Below are 16,531 nucleotides of genomic sequence, written 5' to 3' on the forward strand. Positions count from 1 at the left end.
AATGAATCAAATCATGTTATGTCCATGCACACAGATTCCTGCTGACAGTCTGCACATGCTCTTGCTGATGGGGGGATCCAGGAATGTGTCAGAGAAAGGTGAAACTCCTCCAAGAAACACAATTGAAAGCAACCCTGTTAGTCACAGCATCTTGTTTCACTGGTCGCTATATAAAGGTCAGAGGATGAAGCTTCTCTCTTTCTCTTCCTCAATTTCTGTATTTATTCTGTCAAGATAGCTGACAAACTATGAACTGTGATTGCTGACGGCAGCATGTCATTGTACTGGATGTACTATTAAAGGGTGTTGTGGTGATATCCGTGCACATTAGGGGTGTAACGGTATATGTACTCCTCTCAAACCATCACGTTACAGTGATATCAGTTTGTTTCATGTGCTCACATGATCAATACAGTCAGTATATATAACATTCATTCATTCACTTTCTTTTCGGCTTAGTCCCTTTATTAAAGGGGTCACCACAGCGGAATGAACCGCCAACTTATTCAGCATTTCTATATGCAGCGGATGCCCTTCCAGCTGGGAAACATCCAAAGACTCTTATTCACACACACGTTTTTTAGCCTTAAATCTGGCAACCCACGCTTGCGTGTGTTTTAAACCAGGCGTGCAATACCTAGTTCATCCACTAGGTGTCAAACGTACATACTGCACCTTTTAAGTCAGTGAATTCAAAACCGTTATGAACCAGACAAGGTCAAGCTATAAGCCATACAGGATGACCAAGTGCTGCTAAGCTCAAGTCATAGCACACAGACAACCGTCCACCCCAGAATCCATGCTGCTAATCGTGTCCCTGGACTCTACTTGTCAAAACGTGTGTGTGTGTGTATGTGTGTGTGTGTCTGGGTGGGAGACACATGAGGAGCCGTCCACTATCTTTAAATGTCACGCCAATGCTCTGCTCTGCTGCTCTAAGTAGTAAAAAGGCTTTCCTTTGTGCAACAAGCCCACCGCCGAACTGCAGTTTCAGCAGTCTGTAAATGGGCCCTCGCCTCACAAAAGCACTTTAGAGGCCGGCAGACAGAAACAAGGCACCGCACCTTAAAAATGCACGCTCGAAAAAAGAGAACGGTGTACTTTAGTTGAGGCTCGACACTGAAATTGGGCCTTTGGGTATATTTAAGCTCACTGTTACTTTCAGGCATGAAGATAGAGACACACATACACACACATATGCGCACCACACACACCTAATTGGCTTGCAGAGCTTGACAGGTCTATTTCAAACCTTGTATTGTTAGAGCCAGTCTGCCACACACACATAAACATGTCTTGAACTCGCAAATGAATAAAACACAGCCATAAACTTCACACATTGGAGGCGTCTCAAACCCTTGGAAAGCTGCCCGCAGGAAAAATACCAGGGAGATTTAAAACGAAGGTAGAATTTGCAAGAAAGGCTTACTTAAGGGTCACTTATTTCTATATTTTAATAGGTAAAGGTAGATTGATAAATAACTGAAGAAATTTTTATCATAGTTTTTATTTATTTTTACATTTATTTTTATTATTTTTTACATTAATTTTTTTATTAATTAATTAATTAATTAACTTTTACATTTATTTATTTGTTTTTAAATTTATTTATTTTTCAATTTATTTATTTATTTTTATATGTATTTATTTGTTTTCATATTTCTTTTATTTTTTTACATTTATTTATTTATTTTTAAATTGATTTTAGTTTTTTATTGACTTATTTATTATTTGTAATTTAATGGAAAATTATTATAATGCAAAGTATAGCTTTATTAATGTATATACATTTAAAAATAATCACAAATAAATATTCAAAACAATTCAAGGATGTAAGATGCTGATGAAAAGGGGCCATTAGAGTTTTTAAAATTTTTTTTAATATATTTATTTTAATTAAAATAATTTTGTGTTAGAGCATGTGTGTTTGCTTTTTTAATATGTTTATGGTTCATAACATTTTTTTAACTTAAGAGTTTTATTTATTATCATTATTTTCTTCAATATATTGAGTTCAAATTAAAGGGGAATTAGATATGTTGCTTTAGTAACAAGCTTAAAAATTTATTTATTCATTAGTTAGTGATTATTTAGCCAGCAATTTTAGCATCAATAAGATAATATTATAGTTTTATGGTGGCTCAGTGGTTAGCACTGGCCTCACAGCAAGAAGGTCGCTGGTTCGAGTCCCGGCTGGGTCATTTGTCATTTCTGTGTGGAGTTTGCATGTTCTCCCAGTGTTGGTTTCCTCCAGGTGCTCCGGTTTCCCCCACAGTCCAAACACATGCGTTATTGGGGAATTAATGAACTAAACTGGCCATAGTTTATGTGTGTGTGTGTGTGTGAATGAGTGTGTAAGGGTGTTTTCCAGTACTAGGATGCCCTGTCAGCCGCAACCTACTACTAGAAAACACCCTTTACACTGCGTAAAACATATGGTAGAGTAGTTGGTGGTTCATTCCACTGTGGCAACCTCTGTAATAGAGACTAAGCTGAAGGAAAATGAATGAATAAATAAAAACTAGTCACTAAGCATTTATTTTATGAAAAAAAAAACAGTTTGATTTTACTTTAATGCATGCAATAACCCTGTTTCCACTGTAATTGCATTAGTGTAAACACAAGCTTTGTTGCTTTTTTCCATGCCAAGCAACAAGCAGTAATAGGATTATCTGCGTTAACACAGCCATCTATACTTGTCCTGAACCTGGAACAGTCCCTAACCATTACATATTTGACATATTACAATAAAGCACTGTTAAACAGTCCAGGTTTGGTTCCATACAGCTCATTTTCCTCTAAATGCTAAAGAAGCCCTTGTATTTTTCCAGTCTAACATGGAAGTAATCCTTGAAGAGCTACATTTCCAGAGCTCATTGGTGGGAATCCCTGTAAACATCGTCCTCATTGTAGCACTGTCACCGTGTGTTTTTACTCCAGACGCATGTGTGTGTGTCTCTGACTGCATTATGTGCTCTGTGTGGTATGTTAATCCGCCCTCTTAAAAGACTGAATCTGCAAGCTCTGTAAAACTCCAAAGACACCACTCTTTTTTTTTCTCCCTCTCTTTAAGGAATGATGTCAACATTTGTGGTGGGACTTTTTAACTTGAAATGAAAGAACAAAAGAGTTAATACACAGAGAGTGGCAAATGAAGCAAGCGAGAGGCATTCTGGGAAGGTTTTTTTCAGGGTTTGAGTGTTTGAACAGCTGGTTGGACACTGTTTAGCACGGGACTGATTTAAGAGACGTTGATCCACTTGCCATCGAGTGAACGGCATTAACACGTACCACAACACAGAGCGGTTAAATATAGGGAGATGTTTAGTATATGTGGCTGCTTAAAACATATGCTAGAGTAGTTGGCGGTTCATTCTGCTGTGGCAAGCCCTGATAAATCAGGGACTAAGCTGAAGGTGAATGAATGAATGAATGATCGAATAAATGTGTAGTATATATGACACTTTGGCAAACTATTAAATAATACTAATAAAAAAATGGAAAATAAAAAACACAAAATATTAATGCAAAACAAAAACACAATAGATAGATAGATAGATAGATAGATAGATAGATAGATAGATAGATAGATAGATAGATAGATAGATAGATATATAGATGGATAAATGGATAGATATAGACACTTTGGCCATTTCTTAAATTATGATTCAAGCTAAAATTTGAAAGGGAATACAAAAACCTAAAATATCAATTAAAAAAATTAATAAATGTAGATGTTTTTTTTTCAATATAGAATTTGTAGTATTTGTTAAATAATTATAAAAGCGCAAATGTTTCTTTAATCGTAGTAGTTCTGTGCGACATTTGTTTAACCCTTTAGGGGTTACCTGCTGACTGAGTGACTGACAGGTGCGTGATGCCAGCAAACACGACGTATAGCCGTTTAACTTTACTTCATGACGCATTAATATCGCTCTGTAGGTCTATTAGAAACATTCATAAATATTCCTAGCAAATCTAATAAATGCTGGAGACATACTGGTTACATAAACACACTAAATCGCACTTCAGCTGTGTTTATTTGAGAGCGCACAAGAAGATCTGCGCGCTCTTGAAGCGGCTTATATTTGAGGTGGCGTGCAAGAAGTTTTGTGCACGAGCAGAAGAAATCAGCGCGCAAGCAAAGAGATCCACATGCTGTAGGCTATTACATAAACGCGATCTCGACTTCTAATACTGCGCTCACGACATTTGTCATTGAAATAACGCCACAGGCAGATCTGTGTAAAAAAAGGCCTGCCGCCACAGCTGGAATATATATATATATATATATATATATATATATATATATATATATATATATATATATATATATATAAGATTAAAATCTCATTTGGTGTAACAGTACTACATGATAAAAGTCTTGTCAGCAGAAATATTTACACTGAAGAAAATGAAAATAAATACTAATAATATAAAATACTAATAATTGTCTTTTTAAGTCTTTACATCCCCCTGTCCTTCACTTTGTTTTACCCATTTGTAATAAAAATAAATAAATTTAAAAACAAACATACAAAAAAAAATAACAAAAAATAAATAAATAAATAAATAAAGGAGCAAGGAAACTAACAGTATTTCCTATATTTTTTCTTCTGGAAAAAAATCTTATTTGTTTTATTTTGGCAAAATGAAAGCAGTTTTTATTTTTTAAAAACCATTTTAAGGTCAATATTATTAGCGCCCTTCAGCAATATTAGTTTGTTATAAAATGACTTGGCTAATTACCCTAACTTTACCCTAATTACCCTAGTGAAGCCTTTACATGACACTTTAATCTGAACACTAGTGTCCTGAAGAATATCTAGTCTAATATTATGTGCTGTCATCATGATGAAGAGAAAATAAATAAGTCATTAGACATGAGTTATTAACACTATCAATGTGTCGAACAGAATTGGAGAAAATATAAATAATTCTAGTTTAACTGGTGGTCTTCAACTGTATGTGGTTAAATCAGTGTATGAGGGAAAGTGTAACTAAAACAACAGATTCATTGCACCTTTAGGAAAGACCACACAAATAAACCTCACCTTCTGTTTTGGGCCATCCTTAATAGTGATCCAGTCTTCTCCATTGGAGCTCACGTCCACCTTATATTCCTTCACGTAATATTTCTTCTTGGTCTCCTGAGAAATGGCTCCCTGTGTGCCGATGGCCGAGACAAAGCGCAGGAATCCAAGATCAACCTGAGGAGAGAAAATAAAACGTATTACTGCCATATTAAAATACAACACTGGGAGTATCGCTTTAAAAGTGGCTTATCGCGTGTCACATATTGAGACCCCAGGTGAATATTAGAATGAAAGATTAATTTTAATGAATCCCGATTTAATAAAGCATATAGTCGACGTGACGATTTAATTTCCTGAACGGGAGACAAGAGCTTATTGGATGAGGAAGGATATTTAGTGCAAAAAAAAAAAAGAAATGGTCTGAAAGGGAATGTGTATTTCAGATGTGTGTTGAAAAATGGATGCTTCATGAAGTAGTCATGAGTTCTGATGTCATTCGTGTGAGCTCGCGGCAAGAGAGGCGGTCAGGAGGAAGGTTACCGAAGATTAAACAATGTGTACAGTGTGTGGATGGCAATGGAGGATTCTTAATGCAAGTGATTGCATGGAGAAATGCAATATGTGTGGACATCAAGAGTGAACACTGAGCACACTGACAATAGCTGGGCCTCCATCCACCTATTTTGAGTGCATTGTGGATTATCCTTATTTCAGTTTAATTTAAGAGACACTTTTCAATCCAATGTTGTTTTGGTTTGACCCAATGTTGGGCTACAAGAACCAAGCATTTAACGTAAAAGCTAAAGCTGGCCAAAATTGCGAGATAATATCTTGATATAACCATTTAGCATAAAATAAAATGTAATTGAAAAAATGAACACGATGTTGGTTTTGTTCACAATTGACCCAACATTAAGTTATGACAACCCGGCATTTTTTAGAAGCTACTGTATGTCAAAATATACAAACCCAGCACTGGTCAAACGTAGACTTATATATAAATATAGACTTGTGTCAAATATAGACAAACCCAATTAAAAAAAAACCAAAAAAATAATAAAAAAAATAAATAAAAAAACTTGAAAGTTTAATTAAAATTTAATTGAAAAAATATCCCAATATTGGGTTTATTCCCAATTGACCCAACATTGGGTTATGACAACCCAGGATTTTTTACAAGCTAAAACGAGACAAGATAACACCTGTATATTAGACACACACCAATGCATGTCTGCAATATAACTGGCTGTTCAATGAAATTCAATGTTTATTTTGCGCTTAGGTTTTAAAAGAGCACAACGCACTCAATAAAATGCTGGGTTGTTGTAAACAAACACTGGGTCAATTTACAGACAAACCCAACGTTGGGTTAGTATTTATATGTTATTAGATGTAAATGCCATTTTAACACATTTCACAAGTTATTTTTTTTAATCCAGCAGTTGAGTTTGTACATATTGACCCAACATTTCTCCATTCTCTCAGGTACCATTGGGCCAAACGTTGGGTTACAATGCACTCTATAGTGTTGGGTTTTCATAAACCAACTTTGGGTTAAATATGCACAAACCCAACAACAACAACAACAAAAAGTTAAAAAAAATTAAAAACAGTCATTTATATTCATGATGAACCCAATGTTGGGTCTGTCCACAATGTACACTATATTGGGTTATGACTACCGAGCGTTTTTAGAAGATAAAACTCACTGTAAAAATGCTGAGTTCCACACGACTCCTTCATGTTGTCCCAACACAAATGAATTAAGTTAACTTAATGGTTTGTACAATTTCAAGTTTTCCCAAACAAACATCAAGAATTATGTTGATTCAGCTCATTTTAAACAAGTAGCCTGAACAAAAATACATATTTTGGGTTCTGGCCAAAATTGCAAGATAACACCTTTGTGATATATTGGGTTAATTTATTCTGTATAAGTGACCGTACCATGAAATGCAATTTTGCTTTGCTTTTCACTAAATAAACATTATTTCATTTTGTACTAAAAAACAAAAACTAAAGGTTAAATCAAAAGAGCACATGAGCTCTGAAAATGAGCTGTCGTGACCTAACATTGGGTAATTTTTTTCTGTTAAATTTAAATGACACTTTTTGACCCAGCTGTGGTGTTTGTGTAAATGTGACTTTTTTTAACAACAACCCAACATTTTTTAGTAGATCAAGTCAAAATTGCAAAATAACTTTTTGAAATGGATGTACTGTATTTCTGCAATCTATGAATACATTTCTGTAATATTTGACACAGCGTTGGGTTACAGCAACCCAGCATTTTAGGTAAAAACTGTAATTAATTAATGAAAAAAACTCCAGAATCACACTAGTGCACTCTATGATCACAGAAAGAGCTTACTGCAAACTCAGTCTTTTCAATATTGTGCAGAACATTGCTCTGATATCACACAAATAAGGTCTTTGTTTCTGCAGATCTGATATGTGGCTCTGCTCAAATCTCCATGGCGGGAGATGAGAGAGCTGTGCAGCGGCCAGCGACCGGAGATCAGAAAGCTTGGCTGGAGAAAAGACAGTCTGGATCAGTTTCGCCCACACCAGCTGATCACAGATCAGAACTAATGAGCGCCTTGTGATTTATTAACCACTTTCTGCTTTAAAAGAGGAGTGGGGGAGGGGTGAATGACACTAGAGAAAAAAAAATATATATAAACGAGAGAAACTCCCAATGCATTTTACAGTACAGAGGATCAGACCTGTCTATATAATCATTATAAAAGAGCACAATTAAATACTAAAATCTGCCTCAAACTTACTCCATTGGCTGAGCTGTCGCTTCAGCTATTGGTCAGTTAGCTCTAGCTCAAAGTCATTCCATTGGCTGAACTGTCTCTGGTGCAAATGGTCAGTTAGTTCTGTCTCAAATTCCATTGGCTGAGATGTTGCTGCCATTGGTTAGTTAGTTTTGTCTCAAAATCCATTGGCTGAACCATCTCTGTTGCTATTGGTCAGTTAGTTTTGCCTCAAACTTACTCCCTACTGAGCTGTCTCTTCTGCTATTGGCCAGTTAGTTCCTTAAAATACTTCCATTGGCTGTGCCGTGGTTGCTATTGGCCAGTTAGTTCCACCTTAAACTCATTCCATTGCCTAGGCTGTCTTTCCTGCTATTGGTCAGTTAATTCTTCCTCAAATTCTATTGGCTGAGCTGTTACTGCTGCAATTGGTCAGTTAGTTACACCTCAAAGTCACTCCACTGGCGGAATTTTCCCTGCTGCTACTGGTCAGTTAGATTCACCTCAAACTCCATTGGCTGAGCTGTCGGTGCTGCTATTGGTCAGTTAGATCTACCTAAAACTCCCTTCATTGGCTGAGCTGTCTCTGCTGCTATTGGTCAGTGAGATCTACCTTAAACTCACTCCATTGGCTAACCTCATATCCCATATATATAATCAAACTTCATTGGTCATTTAGTTCCAACTTAAACTCCCTCTATTGGCTGAAATGTCTCTGCTGCTATTGGTCAGGTAGATCTACCTTAAACTTTATTGGCTGAGCTGTCATTCCCATTGGCCAGTTAGTCTCACCTTAAACTAACTCCATTGGATGAGCTATTGATTATGTTATTGGTCAGTTAGATTTACCCCAAACTAACTCCATCGGCTGAGCTGTCCCTGCTACTATTGGTCAGTTAGATTGACCTTAAACTCCATTGGCTGAGCTGTCTCTTCTGCTATTGGCCAGCTAGTTACACCTTAAAATCACTTCACTGAGCTGTCGCTGCTGCTATTGGTCAGTTAGATCTGCCCCACCTTCCATTGGCTGAGCTGTTTCCTTGCTATTGGTCAGTCAGTATGTTAGTTAGTCCCAGTCTCTGGCCGTTCAGGAATCTCCAAGAAGCAGCTCAATGTTTTGATCAGTCACTTTCCAGGCAAATCAGCCTTTGAATTGTTTACTTGTAGATGTCTCTGCATATTAAGCTGGGATTGTAGAAAATATTTTGACATCAAGGGGGAATAAAAACACACACACTTCACCTTTAAAAGCAATACAAACAGGAGATTTAGGGAAATCCCCGGCTCCTGGTGGGAATTCCCAGCCTGAGAAAGCTTCCAGAAAACAACAGACTGCAAAAGCACATCACTGTCCTGCTCTTATAAGGAAAGCAGGCCAGCGTTTCATCAATAGCATCACCACCGCAAAACAAACAACAATGAATTATGTCATTTTGCTGTTAAGGAAATATCCCAACCGTTAAAACCACACTGACATTTGAGGACAAGAGCTGAAGTAGTGTGTGTGTCAGCCACTAGTGTGAATGTGCAGTTTTATAGCAGCAAATCTAATTTAAAGTCTGCTGCAATCACTGTGAGAAAGTGTCCCGAGTGAAAGCCAAACATCTCTGGAGGGGAAGGAGAAGTGTCCTGGAGCCAGCTGACTCCGCTGTTTTCTGTCCGTCTCTATTTCTGCTGTTTTTCAGGGGATGATGCAGGTTATGTGAGGGGAAATGTTCAGAGAGATTGCGATAAAACAAAGCTGTTCTCATCATATCAGTTGATATCTGACATGCAATATTAAATAAAAGCAGATCGTTCATTTATGCGGCTGGCGAGAGTCCAAGTGTGAGTGTGTTTGGATAATTGTGTCACGGGGAAGTTCTGCTGTGTTAAAACCTGCTCATTTTCCCCCACAGTCCATCTGTGAAGCATGGACCTCAGCGAAGACTTCTCAGAGCTAATTACATTTACAAAGAGTGTGTGTTTTATTTCATCAGAGCCTCTGTGTGTGTGTGTGAGAATGAGAAAGTGTGTGTGTGTGAGAGAAAGAGTGTGTGGCATTCTCACAGATAACAGCATGGACCTGTAGTCACCATCAAATCCTGTCCTGCACCGCTGCATCGAGTCTTGTTTGAGATAATTTCGGCCTCTGCGCCTATTTAGCTATAAGAGCGCTGTGATTTTAATTAATTTCCAAGAAAAATGTAATGCGAATGAATTAGAGTCTTAAAACAGTAAAAAAAAAAAAAATAGCCGAATGTTTATTAAATATGTTTAGAAATGGTTAAAAAAATAAGCAAATAAGTAAACATAACACTCGCCACCATGTGATAGTATTGCGCATCGGGGATCTCACAGGGGGACAATATGGCGATCTGAAAATGTTGTATATTACCTTACACTACTTTGTTTATATAACTGTAGTAGTTATAGTGTTACCATAGCATCTACAACAGAATAAACCGTGTGTTTTACTATAGTGTACTATTTTTCCATGCTTTCTTGTCTCATTAACTCTCGTCTTGCTTATTAGTGGATGACAAAAATCCACAAATTGTTCATTCATTAAATCCACGACTGCTCTTGTGTATCTAAGGCTCAAACACCATCTGCTGCGGGTTACTGAGGAGGAACTAAGACGTAGACCAGACAGATGCGGGACGGCCCAGTCAAAGCAAACACAAATGTGGGACGGCAGGTTTGGCAGGGCAAAGTTCTACTTCATCCATCAAAACCCACGGCTTCCTCCCACCATCCCATCCCACGACACCTGCCCGCTCCGAAAGCTCCTCTAAAATTCCATTAAGCACAGGTATAATTAATTCACATTTTCATGAAAATTGTATTACTGCCAGCTGAGAGATCTATAGGCTCCTGCAAGACCTCCCATTCATCACCCAATTTACCTGGCGGAATTAGCCGGTGTTATTTTTAGCACTTCCAGCTTTTTTAATTTGTAAAATTATGCATGTTGCCTGAGTGGTGATCATCTACTTCTCTTCTAGAGTGAAATGTCCTGGACCAGTCTAATGGGGAGGATTGGGGTGGAAGTGGAGCGGATATAAAAACAACACTATAAAATGAAAGAAGACGGAAGGGCTAGTTTTTTTTTTTTTTTCAAGCACCTGTGGTCACTGTTACAATCTACTTAATTCCAGTCCACTTTCTTGATTGAACACACTGCGAAAAAAACACTGCTTACTTAGAGTTCTTGTCTTGTTTCTACTCCAAATACCTAAAAATTCTCAAAGCAAGAAGCATTTTCTGGACAGGCTACACGTATTGTTGTGTTTTCAGAAATAATAAGTCAAAATTAAGTGAGTTTTTCATTCAAATAAGCAAAATAATCTGCCAATGGAGTAAGAGAAATAATCTTCTGTCAAAAGAAAAAACTAATTATTTTTCTTCATTATTTTTCTTATTATTTTGCTTAATTGAATGAAAAACTTACTTAAGTTCAACTTATTATTTCTGAACTTTATTTATTGCTTGTCTAGAAAATGCTTCTTGATTTAAGAATTTTAGATATTCGGACTAAAAAAAGACAACAAAAAAATCAACGAGAGAAAAACTATATGCAAAGGTAAAATCATTAATACATGCACAATTCATGTATAATAATTAATTCAAGTGTCATTAAAAAATGGCTTATTAATAATCAACATTGTGAGCATAAAAACTTTTGTTTCTAATTTAAATTTGTATATTTAGTTTTTAGACTTATAACATCTGGCAAAAAGGGACTACCAATACAATTTGGGCTAATTTGGGTATATGTATATCCTTGAGAAATTAATTGAGTTAATTAATGTACACTGCCCATTCATTGTGGATGGATGGATGGATGGATAGATGATAGATAGATAGATAGATAGATAGATAGATAGATAGATAGATAGATAGATAGATAGATAGATAGATAGATAGATAGATAGATAGATAGATAGATAGATAGATAGATAGATAGATAGATTAGATAGATAGAACTACAGATCAGTCACTGAACTGGACTACGAATAACATCATGCACTTCACTCACACCACTTCCTGATTCCCTATGATTACATGCACACAGCTGGTAACTCAATGATTGGTTGAGCGCTGATTCTTTGCTGCCTATTCTGACCATCTTCTTGTTTATAACCACGCTCTCTGGATTACCCTCATGTTCCCGTTTGTTCCTGTTATGACCCATGCCTGTTTGACTAAGCTTTAAATAAAGAGCATGTGGATCCTCCATCTCTGTTGTCCTGTGTCTTCCGTTACAAACACTGTACTATTACATTTTTGAAGTCAATGCTCAAACTATATTTCTGGTCCTTCTAAATTTCCAGAATGTTTAGTTAGCAATACTAGAAAACACATTGACCTCTGAAAAAATAATAAAATATCATGTGTGTCTGAGAAATAGACTTTCCTTGGCATGAATGTAGCATAAATGCTACGTTGCTAACCTCTGCAGCTCTTCCATATTAGCAGAAGGGTTTACAAATCCATCATACACCTGGACTCATATTTAATGATATCACAGAAGACATTTTATCCGCTTTAAGCTAATTACGTGTAGGCACTGAAGATGGTTTAAAATCGAAACCATGAGAATGTACCTAGCGCAGGTGTGATGCTAGCAGGGTGGCCTAGCTTGACACCAGCTCTGCAGGCTTTGTCAGTAGAGACTCTCATGTTAATTACAGTCCCACTGTCTAATTACTCATCAGCTGGCAGGAGAACAGCGCCCGGCTCAAAATAGCAGCAGCTAATCCTTTAATTGAAGAGAGAGAGAGGGGAAAAATCTAAGCAAAACAATGCAAAGCGGACATAGCTACGTCTAGATTGACCATCGCTAATTGTAAACACATGTAAACCACATGCTAACAGGATACGGCTAAATGTGCTGTCTCTACACTGAAAAAAAGCCTCATTGAATTATGCATTCACTCAATTACCTCCAGCTTAGTCTCTATTTCAGAGGCTGCCACAGTGGAATGAACCGCCAACTATTCCAGCATATGTTTTTCACAGCATATGCCCTTCCAGCCGCAACCCAGCACTGGGAAACACTTATATACTCTAGCATTCACTCATACACTACGGCCAATTTAGTTCATCAGTTCCCCTATAGCGCATGTGTTTGGACTGTGGGGGAAACTGGAGCACCCGGAGGAAACCCACACCAACACGGGGAGAACATGCAAACTCCACACAGAAAGACAATTTACCCAGCCGGTACTCGAACCAGCAACTTTCATGCTGTGAAGCAAAAGTGGTCCCCACTGAGCCACCGTGTTGCCCATATACTCAAATTACTTGAATTAAATAGTTGTTCTCAGGAATTGTTCTTTACTACGTAGTTTTAAAAATGTTTACTTTAAACTCTAGAAAACGCTGGGTTACTTCAACTTAATTTTGGGTGCAATAGGTACTAACCCAACTGCTGGGTTAACTTATTAATTAAATTAAAGGTGCAGTAGGTGATCTGCCACAATGCTAACCAATTAAAATTATACCTCGCACCTTAAAAATGACAGCAGACAACCCTCTCTCACGTGCTGTCCTAAAGCGACTCTGCTTAGTGGTTGGCGGGCGGCATACAGGAATTTCACTTATTACTAAGCCCAACTAAGGGCCAATCACACTGAACGCACTTTATGCGTTGAGAGGCGTCTCTTTTGAATGGTTTACAATCGGCCGTGAGCATTTTGCGCGCTGCTTATGCGCCCTGCGCACCTCGCATTGTAACCGTCTGCTGCGTCTTGCGTTTTGCCGTTGCGAGCCGTAGACTCTCAGTTAAAAAGGTCAACTCTGAGCGGAAAAAGCGTGTTACTCACGTCTGTTTCATTCTCCAATCAAATGACAGCAGGGGCTGAGTTTCTGATGAGGTGCCTGCAGAATTTATATTGTCAAGACAACAAGGGAGACTTTTAAAGATGGAGGAGAGACTTGTGGTTTCTGTTCTAAGTTATCCAGAGCTGTATGACTTCACAAATGTTGAATATCACAATACTATTCGATATTAACGTTATATTAATATCAACAGCAACACTCTCGCAAAATACCCAGCTGATTCAGTTGTTGTCTAGCGACATCTAGGAGCGCACTGTGCTCCTTTTCTTCTTGTCAACAAAAAGGCAGTGAGGTGTGCTTTGCGTTTTCGGTGAGATCAGCTCCTGACATGCTATTTCTGAGTGAATATTCAGAGTAGCATGGTAAACAATATGCTACTCTATTTGCTATTTCTGCGCAGAATTTTGTAAAATATCTACAGATTATGTGGAAGATTTTGGGAGTATCATAACTATAAACTTAAAGTAATATATAAAATTATTATTATTTTTACTTTTATTAAATGCACAATGCAAAACCAATTAGATCCACTTATTTAGTAAACAAAGCAAGTCTCTAATAAAATATATCTGACAGATAGAACATATTACTTTATAAACTGTATAGTATATAATCATACAAACATTTTCCTATTAGTCAATAATATTACTGAAATTAATATAAAAACTGAATAAATATAAATTTACACACATTTACACATGAACAAAAATTGACTCAATGATGGACTAAAAATCTGTGGATTTCTGCGTACGCAGGTTTTGTGTGGGCCTAATTACCTACTTATTATAGCAATATTAATTCTATTTTATAATATGATTTAAAATCCTACAAAAAAAACTTAAAAAAACAAACAAACTGTAAAATAACTGCCATTAAATAACAGAAATTTATGTAAAATTTAATGTAAAATAAAATAAAAAATTTAATGTAAAATAAAGGACATTAAATTAGAATATAAATTCCCCTAAATATAAATTTCTGGTAAATTTCTGTAATTCAACCTCTGTTATTTTTCAGTAAATTTCTGTAATTTAAAGGCCGATATTTTACAGTTTTTTTTTTCTGGCACCCCAACAGCCAGAAATAAACCATAAAATGACAGATTTTTTTTTACCTTGCACAGTACAAATTGTGTAAAATTGTAAAATTAGAAATTAATTTAATCTGAGAGCACATTACATAAATATATGCATCTCTAATAATCAATTTAAACAAATCTGTGCAACTTAACAAGCAAAAATCTAACTGTGCTGATTCCTTTCACCTTTCACTGTAGTCAAGAAAAAATAAACATATGAAGTAGTGAAAGTAGATGCAGTAAAAATACTGTTACAGCAACTAAAAATGCACTCACGAAAAACAGTAAGACTTTAATTCACTTCAGGAGTGATATTTCCCCTACCATTTCTCCCTATTCATGTTTAACCTTCCTAGATAAAACTCCACTTAAGAGCTTTAGCAAAATGTTTTTGTTATTTATTTTGTTCCTCAGAGGAAGTCTGTAATTAGTGCCCTGGAATTCCGACCTGTTTTTGTAGTGAAAATGGGTCGGCGACTCCGCATGGGCATGGCGGATAAGAATAAGCGGTGGCGTCTCAATCATTGTTTCCATCTCCAGCCCTGGCACATTTCCTTCTCACCTCCATCAATCAAGCCGACGGCTTCCCGTTGAACCGCCTGACACTAAACCTGCTTGGCACTCCACAGTTTTAGGCGTGAAAACATGGCTTTATTGTTTCGAACGCTCTGCCCTCTTGCCAGAGATGCTTTAATGAACAAGATGAAGGTAAACATGCCAAAGAGAGAAGCCCTCGCATCCCTGTGAATCAAAACCTATTTAGCTGAACAGCAGGACAGACGAATACAGCGTCTAAATAAATGAACTACAGTGCATTCAAAGCACCGCTGTGAAAATGCATGTTGTTTTGGTAGACCTGCGGATGACAGCGGCGTAAAGAGCACTGAAAAATAATTAAAAATGCAGTGCATGTAGAGTTAAAGGAGTCTGTTGTAAATATTACTCAAAGTCTGAGTAAAAAGTAGCCCTTTCAAAAGTACTCAAGAGTGGTGAATATTACACTGTGAAAGGTTGATGTGTTTACATGCAATTTGGGTGAAAACGTAACATTCTGTAGGGAATTTAGTAATCGTGTAAGTCCATTTGGTGATTTCAGTCCTCATACAGGTGAAATCTTCATCATCATCTGAACCAGGGCAACTCAATTAGTTTGTCATGAGGGTCAGTTCATGAAAAGCATCCCGAATGAGGGGCCGGAGAGATATGACTTGCAATATGAGTGATCCAACAACATCATATAAGAGCCCATATGCTGTATTTTTGCTCCTTAAGACATCCACAATGCCTTTTTCTACATTAAAATGTTGACCTAATCAATTACAGTCATTTGAGTATTTGTAACTGGTGGATGAGAAGGATTGCGAGGCTGAGAATAATGAAACAAAACATGATCTATAATAAGATGCTTCTGCTGGACCATTAGAAGCTAGACGGCAGCTTTCAACTACTGACTTTCTCCAAGATCTAAATGCATAATTCATAAAAGTGCTTTGATGCTGCTGGAGTGGATGAGCGTGCATTTATTGCATCACTAGCAGTTCGCCTGTCTACCAAAACAGGATCTGAGTTTTATTCATACAGTTGAAGTCAGAAGTATTCACCCCTTGTATTTATTTTCCCCTGATTTCTGTTTAACAGAGAGAAGATCTCATTTCAACACATTTCTAATCATGATAGTTTTAATAAATCATTCCTAATCACTGGTTTATTTTCTCTTTGCCATGATGACAGCACATAATATTAGACTAGATATTCTTCAAGACACTTCTATACAGCTTAAAGGCTTCACTAGGGTAATTAGGGTAAAGTTAGGGTAATTAGGAAAGTCA

At 36.9% G+C, this 16,531-nt stretch overlaps 1 protein-coding gene across 45 annotated transcripts in view; it reads right to left on the bottom strand.

Annotated features, from left to right (window-relative positions):
• The window catches only part of nrp1a (neuropilin 1a), a 418,289-nt gene that overhangs the window by 39,515 nt on the left and 362,243 nt on the right, over positions 1–16,531 (bottom strand). For all 45 annotated transcript variants that reach the window (XR_015524332.1, XR_015524327.1, XR_015524324.1 and 42 more), the window contains 1 exon segment: positions 5,055–5,210. Coding sequence is in view for 24 of the 45 variants with exons in the window: in XM_087308241.1 (XP_087164367.1) it covers positions 5,055–5,210 (156 nt within the window). In the remaining 21 variants the exon portion in view is untranslated.

Source organism: Danio rerio, chromosome 24 (assembly GCF_052040795.2).
Source record: "Danio rerio strain M-AB ecotype USA chromosome 24, GRCz13ab, whole genome shotgun sequence".
Classification (NCBI taxonomy): domain Eukaryota; kingdom Metazoa; phylum Chordata; class Actinopteri; order Cypriniformes; family Danionidae; genus Danio; species Danio rerio.